Source organism: Panicum hallii, chromosome 8, assembly GCF_002211085.1.
Source record: "Panicum hallii strain FIL2 chromosome 8, PHallii_v3.1, whole genome shotgun sequence".
NCBI lineage: Eukaryota > Viridiplantae > Streptophyta > Magnoliopsida > Poales > Poaceae > Panicum > Panicum hallii.
In genome coordinates, this window is record NC_038049.1 from 13,951,841 (window position 1) to 13,970,844 (window position 19,004).

Consider the following 19,004-nt stretch of genomic DNA (forward strand, 5'->3'; position numbering starts at 1 on the left):
ATCCAAGGTACGGTATCCTGCTATTCAAAAGCTTTTGTATGCAATCCTAATCACATCAAGAAAGCTGCGCCATTACTTCGACAAGTACAAGATCACTGTGATCACGGACTTCCCGCTGGCGGATATTCTTCATAATCAAGATGCCACGGGGCGCATATCCAAGTGGGCAGTGGAACTGGGGTTTAGTCAATAGACTTCAAGCCACGCACTGCAATCAAGTCACAGGCTCTAGTCGACTTCATGGCCGAATGGAGGGAGAATCAAGTCCCAACTCTAGTGGACAAGCCAGAGCACTGGACCATGTATTTTGATGGGTCCCTCAAGCTCGACGGCGGCGGTGCTGGGGTTCTGCTTATTTCTCCACGAGGTGAGCAGTTGAAATATGTCCTTCAGATCCTGTGGGCGGTATCCAACAATGAAGCCGAGTATGAAGCTTTGCTTCACGGGCTTCGTTTGGCGATATCACTAGGGATCAAGCGACTACTTGTATATGGCGACTCTCTTCTTGTTGTTCAGCAGGTCAACAAGGAATGGGATTGCAACAAGGAGACAATGGATGCTTATGTGCAGGAAGTGCGCAAGTTGGAAAGCAAATTCTCCGGCCTGGAGGTTCATCATGTATTGCGGGAGCACAACGTTGGCGCGGACACACTGTCCAAACTGGGGTCCACGCGTGCCCAGGTCCCACCGGGAGTCCTCGTCCAGGAGCTCAAACAGCCATCCATCAAGTCTTCTCCGCAGGTAGCCATCAACGCGGGTCCCCAACAACCCGATCGAGAGGTTATGGTGCTGGAGGAAGACTGGCGAGGGGCTTTTATCGACTTCATTCGAGATCAGCGATTACCAGCAGGAATCGATGCCAGGAGCGCCGACGCAGCTTGCATCTTGCGAAGAAGCAAGGGTTTCGTCCTGGTCGACGGCAAGCTCTATCGGCGAGGCGCTCGGTCAGGGGTTCTCATGAAGTGCGTCACAAAGGAAGATGGCTACAACATACTGCGGGAGATCCACGATGGCGTCTGCGGCAACCATGCGGCTTCAAGAACACTGGTGGGAAAAGCATACAGAGCCGGTTTCTGGTGGCCCACCGCAGTGACCGACGCGGAGGATCTCGTGCGCAGGTGCCAAAATTGTCAATTCTTCGGCAAACAGACGCATGTCCCAGCTCACAGCCTCATCACCATACCGCCATCCTGGCCTTTTGCCTGCTGGAGTCTTGACATGATCGGGCCCTTCACGATGGCACCAGGCGGTTTCACCCATGTTCTGGTGGCTATCGACAAGTTTACTAAGTGGATCGAGTACAAGCCGATAGCCAAGCTCACGCTAGATCGGGTCGTCGACCTCATCTCAAATATTATGCATCGCTTCGGCTTCCCCAACTCCATCATCACGGACTTGGGGTCAAACTTCACGGCGAACCAGTTCTGAGAGTTCTGCGAGAATGCTTGCATTGAAGTTAAATATGTCTCGGTTGCACACCCCAGGGCTAACGGACAAGTCGAAAGGGTGAACGGCTTGATCATTGACGGCCTCAAGAAGAGACTTTATGATGAAAACAGCAAGAAGGACTTTACATAGGCGAGGGCATTACTCACGCACGCAACTGGAGCTTCGGATAGGAACTTGAGCATCTTCTTCGGGGCTTCGCGGAGTCGCTCCAGTAGGGGCCGCGGGCATGCTTCGCCTTCTTCCGGCGGATCCACCATGTCCACCAGCTCCTGGGCGGCCCCCCGGAGGTCCTCCAGCTCCTTGCGCTGCTGCTCGTCCCTCTCGCCCAGCGCTTTGACTTGCTGAAGGCAGTCGACGAACTGACGTTCAGTGTCGCCGATCACCTTCTGCAGCCTTTCGACATCATCTGTACGATGATACAGCATATTCTTCACGTCAGTAAGCAGCTCCTCTTTGTGTTTCGTTATTTTCCTAAGCTCTGTGGTAAGGGTACTTCAGCATCTAAGGGGAGTTACTAAGGAAAAGTACTCGAAGGGAGCGAGGGCCTACCTTGCTGCGCCTTCTTCTCTGCCTTGAGCTGCTCCTGGTACTCTGCTCGTTGCTCCTTGAGCTATTGCTGGAGCTCAGAGTTGGCCTTCTCGAGGTTCTTCAGGTCATTCTTGAGCAGCCAGGTCTCTCGAGTTCTTTCGTGCTTCATCATGTCCAGCTCTCGCTGCAGATAGCAATTCTTGGTAATCTCCTCGGAGACGCGCTTGTCCAGGGCAGCTAGCTCTCGCGCGTCACTCACGACCGCGCGGAGTTTCTCTGACTTCTTCTGGGATTTGGTGATTACATGCTGTGCAAAAGGGGGAGAATGAGTCCTCAACAACTCTCCAATGTGCACATCTGGAACATTACCCGAGTATTACCATGGAGAAGTCGTATAACTCCTTGAAGGTGCTCTTGAAGGTCTTCAGGTTCTCTGCCGACAGCAGGAGGTCATCCACCAGGTCGGTGGTGATGACGTTCTGGTGCCCTGGCCCGGCCCTCAACACCTCACGGGGGCTCCCCGAGGGTCCGGCGGCATCCCCGGACGGCGGCGGCTGGACACCTGCAAGCATACAACATGGTCAACACATTATGCCCAGACCTCGGCAGCCAGTCGCGGGCGGGTAAGCGCATACCTGTGCCATCGGTATGAGCGGCATCAGGGATCTCGACTTGTTCTCCGCCACTGGGTCCGGCTCCCTCTTGTCGGGGCTCGGGGAACGGCAAGTCGGGGAGCGCCGCATCCGCCTCGGGGGCCACCTCCGCGGGTACTGGCCCCCCGGGCGCCGAGGGCTCGGAGGCTGCAGCAGTCGAGGCAGGCTCCGCACCGGAGGGATCAGTGCGGGTTGATGGCTCTGGGGCCGCTACAGCCGTGCCTGGCTCCAGCTGCAGTTGTACGGCGCTCACCGCCCTGATGACATTAAAGACATTGTTATCCAAGTGGGCAAAAGCAAGATCTTCAAGCGACAGGAGGACAACTCACAGTGTCGACTTCTTTTTGGCGGCCTTCTTCACCCGCCAAGCCCGTCGAGGAATGCCCGTTGCTGATGGTGAGGCCTGGTCGGCCGATGGAGGGGTCCCCGCCACGGCAATTGTCACCGCAGCGGCGGCGGTGGGGCCTGTTTCCACCCCTTCGGGTTCAGTCCCGGGTGGCGGAGCAGGAAGACTGCAAGTGGATACTGTCAGTATTCAGCATCATTGATACTTGGCAACTAGCCAAAATAGCAACTCAGTACCTGGAGGACTCAACTTCTTGGGCCTTGCGTTTGCGCATCTGACGCTGGCCCTTCGGCACCGGTGGTAGAGCGCCGGCCAACTCCACGCTCTGGTCGGAGGAGTTGTCCCAGCGCAGTTCCCCTTCGGTTCTTTCACTCGCCTGCGAGTCCACGCATTCGGTGGACTCGCTGCTGCCTTGAGCCGCAGCAAGGCGAGCCGTCTTGGTGGCAACGGCGGCAGCAGGGCGTGGTCCTCCTTCGGCTTCTTCCCCCGCCTGCGAGTCCACGCATTCGGCGGACTCGTTGCGGCTTTGAGCCGTAGCAAGGCGAGCCTTCTTGGCTGCCGTGGCTGCAGAAGGGAGGAGGTGATATGCTCGGGGGAGGTCCGGCTGCGGCGGGTAGCTGCAGTACAGCTCCGTGTGCCCCTGCAGAAAGTTCTTCAGTTCAGCACCGGTGCAGTAGCAGATTTCTTCAGTGAAAGAAGTCGAATACTTACCGGCGGGGGCGGATTTCGCGCGGAGAACAAGGTGGGCACGTACGGCATGGCGTTCACGTCCAGCAGCACCCGCTGAACTCGCTGGAGCGTGACTTCGTCTGGCACCTCCTCTGTGCACATGCGAGAAGGGTCAGTGGGGCCGGTGTACTCAAAGCCCAGGCAACAACGCTGTTGGATGGGTTGGACGCGGCGCTTGTAAAATGAGAACATGACGGAGGCGCCGGTCACTCCCTCCTTCTTCTGTGCCTCGATGGCCTCCAGCAGCTCTCTGACCTGTATCATCTCCATGCCGGAGGGTTCAAGGTTTCATTGCCCCCTCACCACTGGCGGTCTGCTCGACTTCGTCGGCAGGTGGGGAGCATGGTTTTCGATGTAAAACCATAGGTTTTTCCATCCAGGAAGGTTTGAGGGGAATTTATATGAAAGGTATTTTAGGCCGGCCTGCTGTCGCAGTTGGATGCCGGTGCCCCCCACCATGGCAAGTTTCTTTGTGGTAGGCTGGGGTTTGATGCGGAAGAGGAAGCGGAACAGATCCCAGTGGGGCTCGATTCCGAGAAATGCTTCGCAGAAGTGGATGAAAATGGAAATATGGCAAATGGAATTCGGGTTGAGGTGATGGAGTTCAAGCCCATAGTAGTAAAGAAGGCCACGAAAGAAGGAACAAGTGGGGAGGGCCAATCCCCGTTTGGCAAAATGGAAGAATGTGACGATTTCGTTGACATTCTCCATGGGGAAGGGCTCACGGAACGAGGGGCACCAGTTGACAAGGTTCTGCTCTTGCAGCAACCCCTCGAAAACCAGTTTTTTCATATTGTTGAGGGAGCACTTATTGTGTGTCCACTCCGCGGTCGCTGGCTCCGCATCCTTCTTCATTTCCTCGATCTCTGATTTCTTGGACGCCATCTCCGATGCGCCGGCCACGAGATGCTCGGGGGCTGCGGGGAGAGGGGCGGGGAGGTCGGAGTGGGAGGTTTTCTTGGGGGGAGGCGGCGGTGCTTGGCTCGGATTGGGGAATTCGGTGGCTTTTGATGGAATGCAGATTGAAAGCGTGGTTTTTTCCTACAGTTATCGCGGGGTTAAATAACCAGCGGGGTGGGGAAAAGTTACTATTCTGAAGTTCAAGAGTCACTTCCGAGAATATTCTGAATCTGAGGGGTCGTTTGATGGATTATTTGGATTGGATATTCGATTAATCATTTTTTCAGGGTTTGTTTGCCTGAAAAAAGCATTTTTTTCGAATTACTCATCTAATATCCATCATCTGTACCGTCATTTCGGTAATTTGGTAAGTTGTCATTTTTAGCCTGCATGCCACGGTTGTTGGATCCTTATCTCCAAATTTTGTGGACTTGGATTCAAGGCTCGGGGGCTGCGGGGTATGTGGCATCGACTACTTATTTTTCAAATTTCTTTGAAGGATAAAGAGGATTGCAGACAAGTGGGACCCTCAGCCTGATTCTCCGATTCAACCTAAGGCTCGGGGGCTACTCCATATGGAGTGCGATTTTTAAATCGCACACCATAACAGAAATTCGGGGCATGAGCACCTCATAGCTTCGATGCAGCCAAACAAGTACTCGAAGAAGGACTTCAAGACGAATCATCAGAAGAAGTCGAAGACTGCTTCGAAAGTACTCGATAAGCCTGCAGTACTCAGCTACGAAGAGCTCGGGGGCTTGTCAGACCCGGGGCCACCGGGCTGGGCACGTTATGTAGTTTAAGAGATTAAGCCCGTCTTATCTCTTATTCATTTTGTTTATCTCTTGTTTATCCCATTTAAATAGGAGATAGAGCTAACCAACACGGAGAGGATCTACTCGAGATGTGTTCTGGTGTGATCCCTCGACGGGAGTTGGTTAGCATCTTTGTAACTCTGACCTCTCGGATATATAAGGGAGGTCAGGGACCCCCCTCAAAACAGAAGATCACTAGGTCATTCTACACCAAAGGAATACAAACCACCATACAGGACGTAGGGTGTTACGCTCCGCGCGGCCCGAACCTGTCTAAAGTCTTGTGTTCCTTACACCTTCGAGTTCCTAATCTCGGCGTCTCCTCACCCAAAACTTACCACCTTGGATATATCCCTCGGTGGGCGGCCGGTTAAACACCGACACACACTCCCTTTTATAGTCCAAGGAAGGTGCTTACACTGAGCGGGGCCCCGACAGGTGGACCCGGCCAACAGGAGTCTATTCTATGAGAGATATGAAGATCTTCATCTCCAGCTCCTCTCTGTAGTCCTCCCAATCGGGAAGTTGATGTGCGTATCCACAGCCAGGATACGGCCGTGTGCAGCCTTGCCTGCATAGTGACCGCTGTCAGTGTCACCCAACAGTGGAAGACGTGCTATCACTGTTGGGCTGAACTCTCTGACAGGCGAAGGAAGCTACGCTGACCCGCCGTGCCGTTGCCTCCGAGCGTACTGTTGCAGCGCACGCCTTGGCTCACCTGTTGCAAACCATCATTACCCACACGCGGGGCGCCATGATAGGACAACACGCCGCTTGCCCGCGCGCGGAGCATAGTGATGCGCTGCCTTTAGATCAGGCGGGCTTACCGTGGTGTCAGCCTACCTGCCCCGTGTGTCAGTGGCAGGCCATACTTTTGACTCGGGTGCACCCAACCCACCTACCCGCATTTAATGCGGTAGTTGGGCTGGAGCTCCGCGAAGGGCCTTCTGCCACGGGCACGTGGTAGGGGCCGACCCAAGAGTCGCCACCTTGGTGGCACGTGGCGGTGCCGGACCCCCTGGGGGTCCGGGCCCCCGAGGCTGGCTGGAGAGACAGGCCCATAGGGGTCTGGTTTCCACATGTGGCGGCGCCGGGCCCGCTGGGGGTCCGGACCTGTGGAGGCCATCCCTACGCACCTTGCCCTCATGGGCACGTGGGGGGCGCCGGACCTATGTGAGCTTAGGGGGGAGGTCCGGAGACCATGGTCCCTGCTGTCAGGTCCGGACCGTAGGTCCCTGCTCCCAAAGGGCAAGGATGTGGGCTTAGAAAGCCCTCTGTCCACCAGGGTGGACAGTCTATCAGATGACTTCCTGACGGGCTAGGCCTGCGGAGAGGCAAATCTCCTCGTAGTGGACTACAATGGCCTTCTGGCCATTGAGTAGCTCCTTGGCGATGATCGAGGATAGGCGGCCGAGCATGCGGTGGCACGCGTCCACCACGATGCGCTTGGCGCACACGCCGGAGCCGGACACCATCGCACTCACGCCTGTAAGGCGACAGCGAGACGCTAAGGGTCTGGACACCCTAGCAGGAGGTACCCCTGCCCGTATGTACTGACAGACATCCTCCGCCTCTTCCTAGAGCTCGCGGCCCCCATCGGACTTCCGCCGTTCTAGATCTTGACGGGAGGAAAAAAGAGAAACGATGGAGAGAGAAGGAGTCCCACATGTCATGAAAGGAAAAAAATTAGACACTGACATATTTTTTTTACTATTAGACACTGACACATATAGGTCCCACCTGCCATAATAAAAGTAGGGCTGAAATATAGATGCCATTGTTGAAGTTGAACATAGAAATAGAGCTCAAAAAGTTGGGGCTAGCCCCAACTTAAGAAAGTATGAACGAACTTTAAGTAGAGGCTATTGCTGAAGATGCTCTTAAGCATATACGGATCTGTCCCATCCAGACGCTTACACCTCTCTTACCTGATTCTTTGGCAACTCTCCAACCCCCTTGTTGCCCTAGCTAGTGATGTCCTTGTTGTCTCTTCCGTAGGCCAAACTACCTCCATCAACCATCTCTTCAAATCTGGCAATGGTGAAACCACCATTGCTAAACTTAAATCATTCCTGAACTTAAATCATTTGCTAGTTGGGAGATATGGATTGACGGACTTGTAATTTTTGCATGTAACTAGAAAAGAGATTTAGGTATTAGAACTATATATCTTTATTGTAATCCCAATATATTCATATATTGCTTGTCAACATAACACACGACTAAAGTCAATAAATTTTTATCTAAAGAGAGAGTTGAGAACAAATGATTTGATTCCAACGTAACATCAAATTTAAAGCCTGTTTGGATCACCTATCTAGAGCTATCGAGTTAATTTTATCTAAGTGATCTAACAAGCTCAGCTGATTCTCAACTCACAATTCTGACCTTGCCAGCTAACACCTATCTTGCTAACTACGGTACCGAGCTAATCTCAACTAACCATTGGTTCTAAGTTCTAACTAACCAGATAAGAGCATTGATACGGAAGAAGATATCATGAAATGAATCCGTGATATGAGTAATTATAACGACGTTTGATATGAGTCTCAGCCATCAAGTCCACCTATTAGCCACCGAATCCCAATCACTTTGCAATAACCGTAGAGATTCCTAGGTGTGAGAATAAAAATGATAAGTTTCGATTACTGGGAATAGTTTTTGAGATTTTACCAGATTTTATTCCTAAAAAAATAGCATCAGTAATCGAACATAATGCAAATGAAAAATACCATTATGATGCCATCGATATCGAGCCTAAAATGCCGGGAGCAAGAAGCCAAGAATGCAAATTAGCGTCGACAACACAAGGCGGGATTGAACAAATCCAATCAAGAATACGGGATACCCCGACAGCACAAGGCGGGATTGAACAAATCCAATCAAGAATACGAGAACTTTGATATCAGTGTCGCCGTTGCGTTAAAGAGTCTGTTTGGTTCCAATGATCTAAACTTTAGACCTACATTTTTATAGCTCTATTTTAGATTTTGGAGATGGGCTAAAAGTGCATATCTAAATTTTAGGCCACATGAGACGATCAGTTCCTCTAACATAGGCTAAAAGAGATTAAAATGGTTTAAAAGTGATCTAGAGGTGCAAAATATACACCCTACCTCCCACCAACCCTCTCTTTCTATCATCTTTGGAGTACAGGAGCCTTTTTTAACATGCAAAGAGCAAAAGGGGCCTCGAATGGAGGGCCAACAGTCCCAAACTCATCTCAGATCCGCAAGATAACGCAGACGACGTCAGACAAGCCAGACATTTTCTTACCCGGCGGCAAGTCCTCCCACAAAATATCACCTAATGGCAAGTGCTTCTCAAATGGCGATCTCCCACCCCGCCGCCTCGCCGGCGCCGCCGCGCCCGCAGTCTCCGGGCGTCGGCAGCGTGCCCCTCTCGTCGGCTATCGGCGATCTCCTCCGCTTCGTCCTCTCCTCCCACGCTGCCGGCGCCGGCAACCCGGACCACGACCCGGCCGCCTTCCCCCTCTCGCCCTCCTACTGCGCCCGCCTCCTCGACGACGACGGCGACCTGTGCGGGAAGCTGGCGGCGGGTATTGAGCAGTGCCTCGAGGAGGGGCGGCTCCCGGGGCCGCCCGCGGTGGCCAGGATCCCGGTTGCGGAGGAGGGACCGGAGGAGTGGGAGGCGGTGTTGCTGGAGAAAGGCGCCGAGCTGAAGCTGGTAAAGCTTCTTCGCTCTGTCTCTTCTCGTTGCTTTAGTTCTAGCTGTTTTCTGTGGCATTAGTCATGGATCTTTTAGTTATAAAAACTGGAAAGGAGATGCCGTGACTTTATTCGGTAGAATTTGGTGTGCTAGTTGCTACATGAAAAGCCAGAAAATCTGAGGCTAATCTGTTCTCTAGTATATATGTCAGTAATCATGGGGACAATGGCAGCGGGCATAATTTTCTAGGAGGGAGCCATGCATTTGCTGCAAAGTTTAAGACTAACTTTTAGCAGTAGCATCAGTTGTTTATGACCATACAGGACGAGCAGGGTAACCTGTTTCCAGTGTACATGAGTTATTTATAGGAACTGAATCTTGCAAATTGCACATAATATCTCCTTTGGGGCAGTGTCAGCTGAGCAATATAGTGAAAATGGAATACTGCAAGGATAGTCATGATCCTTATTTTCCTGCAATATGGATGCCTTTTTTGTTGGCTGGGGGCACCCCTTTTCGTGTTGTCTGTGACTGATTATTTGTCATTTTCTATGCATTAGATGTATAATGCTGTCGACTTTGAGCTGCATGTTCAGGAACCATACTTCACTCAACTCAGAGGTAACTCTAAATCCTTATCTACTAGTCAAGTGTGGCCTGCATTTCTTCTTTCATTTCCAAACGTCAAACCACATTCGTATTTTTCTTCCCTTGTGATGCTTTTATTCTGCAGTCTTTAAACGTTTGTCCTTTTCTGTTCCTTCTGTGCACTTTACGAAACCAATGATCTGAATCGATAATGATTCCCTGATTCCTATTTGCACTCATCTGTTAACAAGACGGGCAATGCTTGGCCAATAGTTTGAATAGCTATTGTAAGGCAGAGTTTCTGTATAATAAGTTAGACCAATGTACATTGAAATCATGCTCAATTACTTCTTAGATCTACTCCTGTTACAAGCATGTGAAGATGTAAGGTAATAAATGTAGTATATTCTATTTTCTGCTTTCTGTAATGGACATGTGGATGACAGCTTGTATGGGAAAATCTGTAAGACAATGATTTATATTTGAATGAAGTGTCTATTTTAATAACACTTTCCTTGGACCTCCTTAATGACCACCTTTTCTAACTTAAAGCATGTATTCCTGCAGCCGAAGCCAAGACAGTTGAAGGGAGGTTAGCGACTGGTAACTACAACCGGTACGCTCATTTGAGTTTAATAGATGGTTATGGATGTTTGAGCTGGATATATGGTGTATCAAGTTTACAGTCAGACTCATAGTTGCTATACCCAATAAAATCTCACAATCAAGTTGATGAACCATAAGTATATCAATATATATGAAAATGGAAACAAATCTAGTCTAGTTTTATGTTTCCTAATACTTTTGGGTTTTGGATAGTGTAAATCCAGGTTGTTCTGGCCTGGGGATGTCACATTCTGCAGACAAAAACTTAGCAGATAAATTGCATGTTGCGATAGTTTGTGAACTTTATAAATGCTTACTAAAGTTTGTAAAGCTCAATCAAATATCCAACAAAACCTACTAATTCGATGCCTATATATATGGTCCTTACAATGTAAAAAGCTTTCCTAAAATTACTGAAATGTGGTACTCAAATGTGCTCATCTATTCATGTATGCATGCTTTGACATCTCTTTGTCCCAGGATTACACAAGGTTCTTTGCTGCTATTCAATAAATGCCTATTGCTTAACGTTGAGGTAGATTATTTTCTACATAATTACCTCTTCTTAGTATGTTTACTTATGTTTTTACTTCATTGTCATACATAAATAACTTATCCTTAAGCAAAAGAAGAAGAAATGTTACTTTCTGTGTGAAACGTAAATGCCTATGGAAAACTCAATTATGAAAAAATAGATTGGATTTTAGTTTGGGAATACTTAATATGCAATTAATTTCTTAATCAATGCAGACATTCAATAAATGTTCTTATTCCTTTTCAGGCAGTTAAGAAATACAGTTCATTCTCTGAGATGCTGCAAGCAGAGATAATCTCAAATGTCCTTCCTGATATTTCATCAATAGAAGAAGGTAATTAGTTTAATTTATTGAAGTGGTTCGTGCATTTTCTTCTGAAACTCGGTCAACTCTCATGTAGTCTGCATCTTTGATCTTTCATTGCCAATGCTTTTAGAAAATGATGTCCTTGCTTGTTATTGTGAATTTGTTCCTTGCTGCTTATAGTGAATTTGATCTTAATCTGCATTTTTTATGCCTTGACTTTCCAATCGATACAGTGCATTTGTTCCTCGAGATCTGGAACAAAGTACAGTGTCAATGTACTCATTAAATAATTCAAGCACAGCACAGCGTAGCTAATGACAATTAGTTTGATAAGAGTATCCACTCTTTTTTTTGAAAATGATATTCAAAGATCTGGAAGATTCCTCAACAGTAGGATTAACTCTCTCTTTGCAGGTGTCAAAGTATACAGGAAATTCTATACAGAGGAAAGGGAAAAGTCTTATGGAGTCTTAGCAATATCTGTTTCAAAGCCATCAGCTCAGCCTTACACAACTATGACTGATATTCTTGTTGTGAGTGCCACTCTTTAGAATTTTGTCCAAAATTTCTTCCACATATCATGTTGCCAACTTATTCATTATCATTATGGATGTACCCTTTTTTTAACGAGAGAAGAAAAAGGACAAGCATACCATATAAGTACAATTAGGATCTGAAAAACGCCTCAAACAACAAAAGAGGAAAAAGGAACAAAAAAAATGAAAAATAAAAACTTTAAGAATAATTATGGATGTACTTTCTTGTGATAAATCAATGATTTAACAGCGACCATGATGAATACACTCAGCATAAGCCAGCTCACCTTCCTCTTTGCATATTAGATGAAAAAGATTGTTGGTTGAAGTTTCTACACATGTGGGTAAAAGCGCTGTAGGGACCTTTTTTCTTGCCATCATCTTGAATAATCATAATATGGGTACTTGCAGTTTGCCAATATTTTAAGAGGTTAATACTCTGCTTCACTTCTTATGTTTCTCAGGGATTGGGTTATGATGGATTGGGTCGACTACTTGGTATGGCCAGAACAGCTGGAACAGTTCCAGATGGATTACCTCCTCCAAGATCTGCACTGATATCATCTTGTATGAGACTACACCAACCAAATGTAAGTTCAACTCTACCTTATAAAAAAAATAAAAAATGTAAGTTCAACTCCTACTAGTCTCTGCCAATTTTATTTCCATGTTGTCCCATCCAAACATCTTGTTCCTGTATATTACAAAATTTTCAGCACTTAAAATTTCTCTTTCACCTAAGACTGGTTGTCTTATTCTACTGGAGGTGAAAAGTTGTTCTTTAACTGATGCTGCAAGGGCATTGGCCAAACATGTTCACAGGAGCACGAAAGGATGGTGGGGCGACGCTAGTGGAAGTGGTAAAGATATGGTCCAGCTTGATACTCATGCCTGTTGGAGGCTACTGTTATGGTCTATTTTATTGTTGCACTGCTTGTCTTCAGATTCCAGCAAAAACGAACTCGCATCTGAAGCCATTGACTGTTTGTTACGTGATTGTTGCTGGATGAATGTTCATCTGACTCAACCGTATGGTCCTGTTTTTGAAATCCGTGTGCATGAAGGCTATGGCGCCAGATGGTCTCAAGATGGTGCAAAGGTACAAGTAGTAGTTTCCTATTTATTGAGATGATCGATGTTTCTTGGATGCTGATGTACATAAATGTTGTACCTCAAACCCCTAGTTGTGGTTTTCAAATTCTGTGCTGTAAAGTAAATCAATTTTCCCTTTTCTGTACTAGTACCAGCTTCTGAAATTGAAAACCGTGGAGATGTTTACAACACACGTTTGTAGCTGATATCACTAGTAAACTCCGTCGATGAAGGCCAGGCACTCAATAATTTACCTTGTCCTTTTCATTTCCACAATCCCTAGATAATAGCATGTATAAGAAATGTTTTTCTAATTTGCCAGTTGCAGACTTCAAATTTTGGTTCATATGTAATAGTCAGTTAACTATTGATTCTTCTTGGGCACTTTTCAAAATTGCTTAGCGACTTCTGTTTAGAAGCAGGAAAAAATTTTCAAAACAAGCTGGAAAAATACTGTTTAGAAATTATGACACCAAGAAGTACAAAAGTAATACTCATAAGTTGCACAATGATTGCTGTTGACCACGTGAGCATTGCCACATTGCTACTTTGCTAATTTTCTAAAAGAAGAGATACTGGAGTAAAGAAAACATTGCTGTAAAGTTGGTGTAGGACTGTTGATGAGCACTTAGGTTGTTCACTTGACATCTGGTTTTGGAAGATTCCAAAAGGGATCCAATCGAGGGACCACATCCTATATAAATTAGCACAAATGGCTGATAATTTAATGTTCACACATGATCCTGACGACCTTGGCGGTTTTTCTATTGATCTGTATTCCTTGTGTCTTGATAGACACGCATGGACAGCTAATGAGAAGTCGTAGACTTGATGCCAACAACATTTCTATAATCAACAATTATCATGCGTCGCAAAACTTCCGCTTGCTACAATTTCCAGATTATATGTTCAATCATGTAACTGATTGATTGCCACATTTGCAGTTCATCGGATTCTTGGAGCCCTACACCCCAGAAGGCTTTTCTAAAGGATGGAAACACTAGCTAGATCATGATCTGTATATAGCAGTCCAGCGGAGTTGTTCATTTGTAGCGCCTCTATGCATAAGTGTTTTGTTGAATGACCAATTACTGAAGATAGTTGTCTTTGTCAATGTAGAAGAAATGATCATGTGTTTATGTCAGCTTCCTGCATATTTATTGTACTTTTGCCATTTTGTGATAACCAATTAATCTGGCTTAAGGACGTTCTTTGTAAAGTTACTAATTTTGTAGCTCTGAAGTTTATCTTGGGATCAATGTGACCATTCTTCGCTGAAATGATTTGGAAACAGCAATTTCAGATAGTCAGGGTGACAATGAGCTTATTACAGTTGCTCGCTTAAGTGAATCACGGCAGTTAATAAAAAAAATGTCGCTGTAAGTAATCAGGTTGTGATATTGCGAAGAGTACATGGATTGCCAATTCTGATCTTTATGATTTGAGATGTGGTTTTCTGTTGTCCTGATAACAGCAAACGTTCATAGCCCAGACCCATGTGCGGTGAGTCCTGTATCAGTCACACAACAAGATCAGAAAGTTCGTGGTAATATACAACTAACCAGGTTATCACCATATACAATTATACATATACACAGGAGCTGGTGTTCTAAAAATCTACAATCTAACGGTAGGCCCAGCCGTACAGGCATGGGCAGGCACATTCTTGCGTGCGCTGATCCAACTAAAAATCTGAAATAGCTCCTCGGTTCCCACAGCAGTAGTTTGTCGGTCTATGAAGATTCACATTCATCAGTTGTGCAGCACCATTGTACGGCAGCAACGCACTACGGAAAATGAAGCGCCCGTTGACTTCACAGCAAGTAGAACTTGGAATAAAGAAGCTTCCTGATCTTGTAATAGTCCTCGCAAAGGGCACCCTGGATCACGATATGCTGTGACCCCGTGCTGCCCTGCAATGGAACATCACGATTAGCCATCTAAGTCATGCGCAAACCAACCAAGATTACATGGAGCTATATACGCTCTTGCATCCTTGTCAGCACTCTTGGTGAGAAATCGAAGTATCAGTTCGCCATGCTTAGTCTTGAGATCTGGACCATTGTCCATCAAGAACGGCAGCAGATCCAAGTTTGCAAAAACATGTACATGGGTGACTAAATATATTACTCCTTAATGAATGTTAGTTCCTTTAGCTACCTTTTGGCTAGAACCAACAATCTTGCGCAACGTGATGTTTCCGCCGCACTGTAAAGCACCAACAGCAAATTCAACCTGCAGCAAGGGTTTTCTTAGTGGCGTATATCAATGGCTTCAGTATGCATCAACAGAGATCACTTAGCCCTGCCCAGTGACCACTCAACATTAGCAACCAGAAAACCATATGAACACCAATCTGCTTTGCAGGGCCGTTCCTGACTTTTTGGGGGCCCAGGGCGAAATGCAATATGGAGGCCTCATCTATCAATATGTGTATATATATTATGTATATATAATAATAATAAACACATATTATTGAACATTCAATAATTTTTTTATAATGCTTTAAAGTTTATAAGATAACAAATATAAAGTATAGTCATAAACACTTACTTGTTACATGATAGCATGCTAAAAATTTCTTCTAACATTTTGTGATACAAAGTCATCGATTATACCATTGAGATCAATCTCATGCAACAAATTCTTTTCGATGCATAGAATTGCCAAACCGTTTAATCTCTCTTGAGTCATTGTTGATCTCAAAATAAAAACAAACATATTAAATCAATGTTGTCGTACTTTGTGTTTCTATTAGTGTCTTACTCTTACCTTTGATCCTTTATCCTTATTCAATCCAATTGCCGGGCGGCGTCAATGACTTGGCTGCCGGCAATCTTTGTTTCCGTGGCTTCGAGACCGTCTGACCGATGGGGTGCCGGGGCGACGGGACAGCGGCAGCGGCCAACGGGCAACAGCGACCGCGACTGCCGACTCTACGAGGAGGACGGCTCACGGCTGGCGGCGCGTGCGATCGAGTGAATTAGGGGTTGCGAGTTGCGACGGTTTGTTTTCTCGTTCAGCGCTGCTGCGTGATCTCTCGAAGGCCAAAAGTGCAGGCCTGCTGCGTGATCTCTCGGAGGCTAAAAGTGCAGGCCTGCTGCCTGCTGCTTACATACATATGTGGGGGCCCCATGCATTTGGGGGCCCAGGGCGGCCGCCCACCTTGCCCCCCTCCAGGGACGGCCCTGCTGCTTTGGTATTCAACATCTATGCCTATGTGAAAAAAAAAGCGTGCTCCTAAGAAGGGCCATCCAAAATCCTTAAGTATGCTGTACGCTAATCCTGAACATACTAATACGACCTGAATCTCAACACATTTGGTCCCCTCGGAATTTGACTGAAATAACCCTAATAAAATATACCTCATGCCCACCTCTAAGGTACAATGATCCATTGAAAACTCAGAAACAACACCATAGCAGGAAAAAAGAAATACCTGAAAACCTTCATTTTCCAGGAATTGTTTAAAATCAGCTAATTTTAGATCGCCCACAAGAATTGGCCTGTGGAGTGGTGGTGTTGACGATGGGGGATTCAAAATAAGCTTCTCATCTTCTTTTTCGACTTCTGCATCTACCCAAGCAATTTCAAGCTCACCCATCTGCAGACCAAGTTAGCATTAGGAAATAGCATTTCTACTGAAGTTTGAGTAACACAAGTACACAACCGCCCGTCAAAATACAATTTGCACTATTAGATGAATCTGTAACATATGTATCTAGAAGGTTCTTGACTATAGATAGAATACAAATCTTCTGTAATTAGGAAACCTTGTAAGCCACGCCAGGGGCTCTTCCTGTCTATATATAACACGCAGGCGGCACGAGGTCAAGTGCACGCTTCAAGCCCTCTGATTCTCTTACATGGTAACCAGAGCCATAAAAAAAATTAGATCCATCTTCCACCATGTCAACCTCCTACGCCGCCGCCATTAATCCCTTGGTCGGCCAAGCTGTCTCCGAGAAGCTGACCAAGAACAACCATGCACTATGGAAGATGCAAGTGCTTGCCATCGTGAGGGGCGCACGCCTGGAAGGATTTCTCACAGGCGCCACAAAGACCCCTGCATCATCTACCGTGAAGAAGACAACAGATGGCAAAGATGAGGAGGTGCAGAACCCACTCTACGTTGAATGGGTTGCTACGGATCAACAGGTCCTGGGATTCCTGCTCTCTTCTATCACTCCAAATATTTTGTCTCAGTTAACTGCTTGCAAAACTGCTGCTGAAGTATGGAGTGCTGTCGAGGCCATGTTCACCTCGATGTCACGAGCGCGCACCGTCAACACCAGGATCGCGCTCGCCACAATGAAGAAGGGCAATCTCTCCATGGCGGAATACGTTGCCAAGATGCGGTCTCTCGCTGATGAGATCGCGTCTGCTGGCAAGATCATCGACGACGACGAGCTGGTCTCCTACATTCTTGCCGGCCTTGATTACGACTACAATTCCATCGTCTCAGCCCTAGTCGCCAGGACTGAGCCGATCAGTGTGGGAGAGATGTTCTCCCAGCTGCTCTCGTTTGAGCAGCGCATGGATCTTCTCCAGCCTGATAGCCGCTCCTCGGCTAATTCCGCCAACCGGGGGCGCGGTGCATTGCGAGGCGCGCGAGGCAGAGGACGCTCGCGCGGGGGTGCTCCATCTCGCGGGCGTGGCCGAAGCAATGGGCAGCGCCAGCAGAATCAAGGCGCACAAAATAATCAGCAGCATGGACCTGACAACAGACCTAGGTGTCAGGTTTGCAAGATAAAAGGACATACTGCTGATATATGTTGGTACAGATTTGACGAAGACTTTGTACCAGAAGAAAAATATGCAGGTGCAATGTCTACATCCTACGGAGTAGACACCAACTGGTACATGGATTCGGGCGCTACAGATAACATCACCAGCAACTTGGAGAAACTATCGATCCATGACAGGTACAAGGGCCACGATCAGATCCACACGGCAAGTGGGGCAGGTATGAAAATCAGTCATATTGGTCATTCTACTGTTACAACCCCTAGTCGTGATCTTCATCTCAATAATGTTTTATATGTCCCCAAGGCCAACAAAAATCTTGTTTCAGTTCATCGCCTCACATCTGATAATTCTATCTTTATAGAATTTCACCCTGATTCTTTCTTGATTAAGGATCAGGCAACGAAGAAAACTCTGCTTAGGGGACGCTGTGATCGTGGGCTCTATCCTCTCCCTGCTAGGCGCACAATAAAGCAAGCCTATGGATCTACAAAAATTTCTTTTGACAGATGGCATTCTCGTCTAGGTCATCCGGCTGCTCCGCTTGTGGAGAAAGTCATTAGCCAATTTAATCTTCCTGTTTTAGCAGATTCAAATAAACATTCGGTGTGTGATGCATGTCAAAAGGCCAAGAGCCGTCAGTTACCTTTTCCTCATTCCAGCACTATTTTCCAGCATCCTTTAGAAATTATTTATTCTGATGTGTGGGGCCCTGCGCCCAAATCAATTGGTGGACACAAATACTATGTGAGTTTCATTGATGATTATAGTAAGTTCACTTGGATTTACCTCCTTAAATTCAAATCTGAGGTTTTTACCAAATTTCGAGAATTTCAGTCTCTTGTTGAGCGCTTATTTAATCGTAAGATTATAACTATGCAGACCGACTGGGGGGGTGAATATCAAAAACTGCATCCCTTTTTCGCCCAAGTAGGCATCACACACCATATCTCCTGCCCGCATACACATCAGCAGAACGGGGCAGCCGAACGCAAGCATCGCCATATTGTTGAGGTTGGTCTAGCTCTTCTTGCTCATGCCAACATGCCGCTAAAATTTTGGCCTGATGCTTTTCTTTCTGCCACACATTTGATAAATAGAACACCTAGTAAATTACTATCATATGACACGCCCCTCTTTCGACTGTTCAACCAACAGCCAGATTATTCCTCTCTTCGTGTCTTTGGATGCGCCTGTTGGCCCAATCTACGACCCTACAATACCCATAAACTCCAATTCCGCTCCAAGCAATGCACTTTCTTAGGATACAGTCTGTTTCATAAAGGATTTAAGTGCCTGGATCCTGATTCTGGAAGGGTTTATATTTCTCGCGATGTAACTTTTGATGAATCTCTATTTCCCTTTCAATTTCTTGGTCCTAATGCTGGTCGTCGGTTTCACGATGAAATTAACCTTCTACCAACCTATTTGTTAAATCCGACTAGTGGGGTTCGTAGCATAAGTGATCATGTGGCTGATTCTTCAATTAATCCTGCTAATAATGA

General features: G+C 46.9%; 1 protein-coding gene, 1 long non-coding RNA gene and 1 other non-coding gene across 8 annotated transcripts; 2 read left to right on the forward strand and 1 right to left on the reverse strand.

Annotated features, from left to right (window-relative positions):
* Positions 1 to 8,606: 8,606 nt before the first annotated feature.
* Positions 8,607 to 13,918, forward strand: LOC112903202. 6 transcript variants are annotated; one of them, XM_025972430.1, is made up of 10 exons: positions 8,607 to 9,107; positions 9,650 to 9,710; positions 10,245 to 10,293; positions 10,764 to 10,818; positions 11,065 to 11,152; positions 11,540 to 11,658; positions 12,126 to 12,251; positions 12,428 to 12,521; positions 12,606 to 12,760; positions 13,698 to 13,918. In XM_025972430.1, exons 1-10 carry the CDS (start codon positions 8,730 to 8,732, stop codon positions 13,755 to 13,757), a joined length of 1,185 nt encoding a protein of 394 aa, XP_025828215.1. In that variant the 5' UTR covers positions 8,607 to 8,729; the 3' UTR covers positions 13,758 to 13,918. The 6 variants fall into 6 exon arrangements, with proteins under 6 accessions (XP_025828215.1, XP_025828217.1, XP_025828216.1 ...); XM_025972432.1 differs by lacking the exon at positions 13,698 to 13,918 and having other exon boundaries at positions 8,608 to 9,107; positions 12,460 to 12,521; positions 12,606 to 12,745; XM_025972429.1 differs by having other exon boundaries at positions 8,610 to 9,107; positions 12,428 to 12,760.
* A 123-nt stretch (positions 13,919 to 14,041) lies between these two features.
* Positions 14,042 to 16,352, reverse strand: LOC112903203. The gene is made up of 3 exons (XR_003230755.1): positions 16,193 to 16,352; positions 14,914 to 14,988; positions 14,042 to 14,666 (listed from the first exon to the last, which is right to left on the reverse strand). It is a non-coding gene; the product is annotated as an uncharacterized LOC112903203 (long non-coding RNA).
* Positions 16,353 to 17,145: 793 nt separating this feature from the next.
* Positions 17,146 to 17,284, forward strand: LOC112872490. Its single transcript, XR_003224684.1, has one exon. It is a non-coding gene; the product is annotated as a small nucleolar RNA Z247 (small nucleolar RNA).
* Positions 17,285 to 19,004: the final 1,720 nt, after the last annotated feature.

What these genes read in the sequence shown, in the direction of transcription:
- LOC112903202 (XM_025972429.1), top strand. Translation starts at nt 8,730, where the DNA reads ATGGCAAGTGCTTCTCAAATGGCGATCTCCCACCCCGCCGCCTCGCCG. An exon ending in AAGGCGCCGAGCTGAAGCTG is followed by an intron (nt 9,108 to 9,649) that starts GTAAAGCTTCTT and finishes TCTATGCATTAG; the next exon opens with ATGTATAATGCTGTCGACTT. An exon ending in TATTTCATCAATAGAAGAAG is followed by an intron (nt 11,153 to 11,539) that starts GTAATTAGTTTA and finishes CTCTCTTTGCAG; the next exon opens with GTGTCAAAGTATACAGGAAA.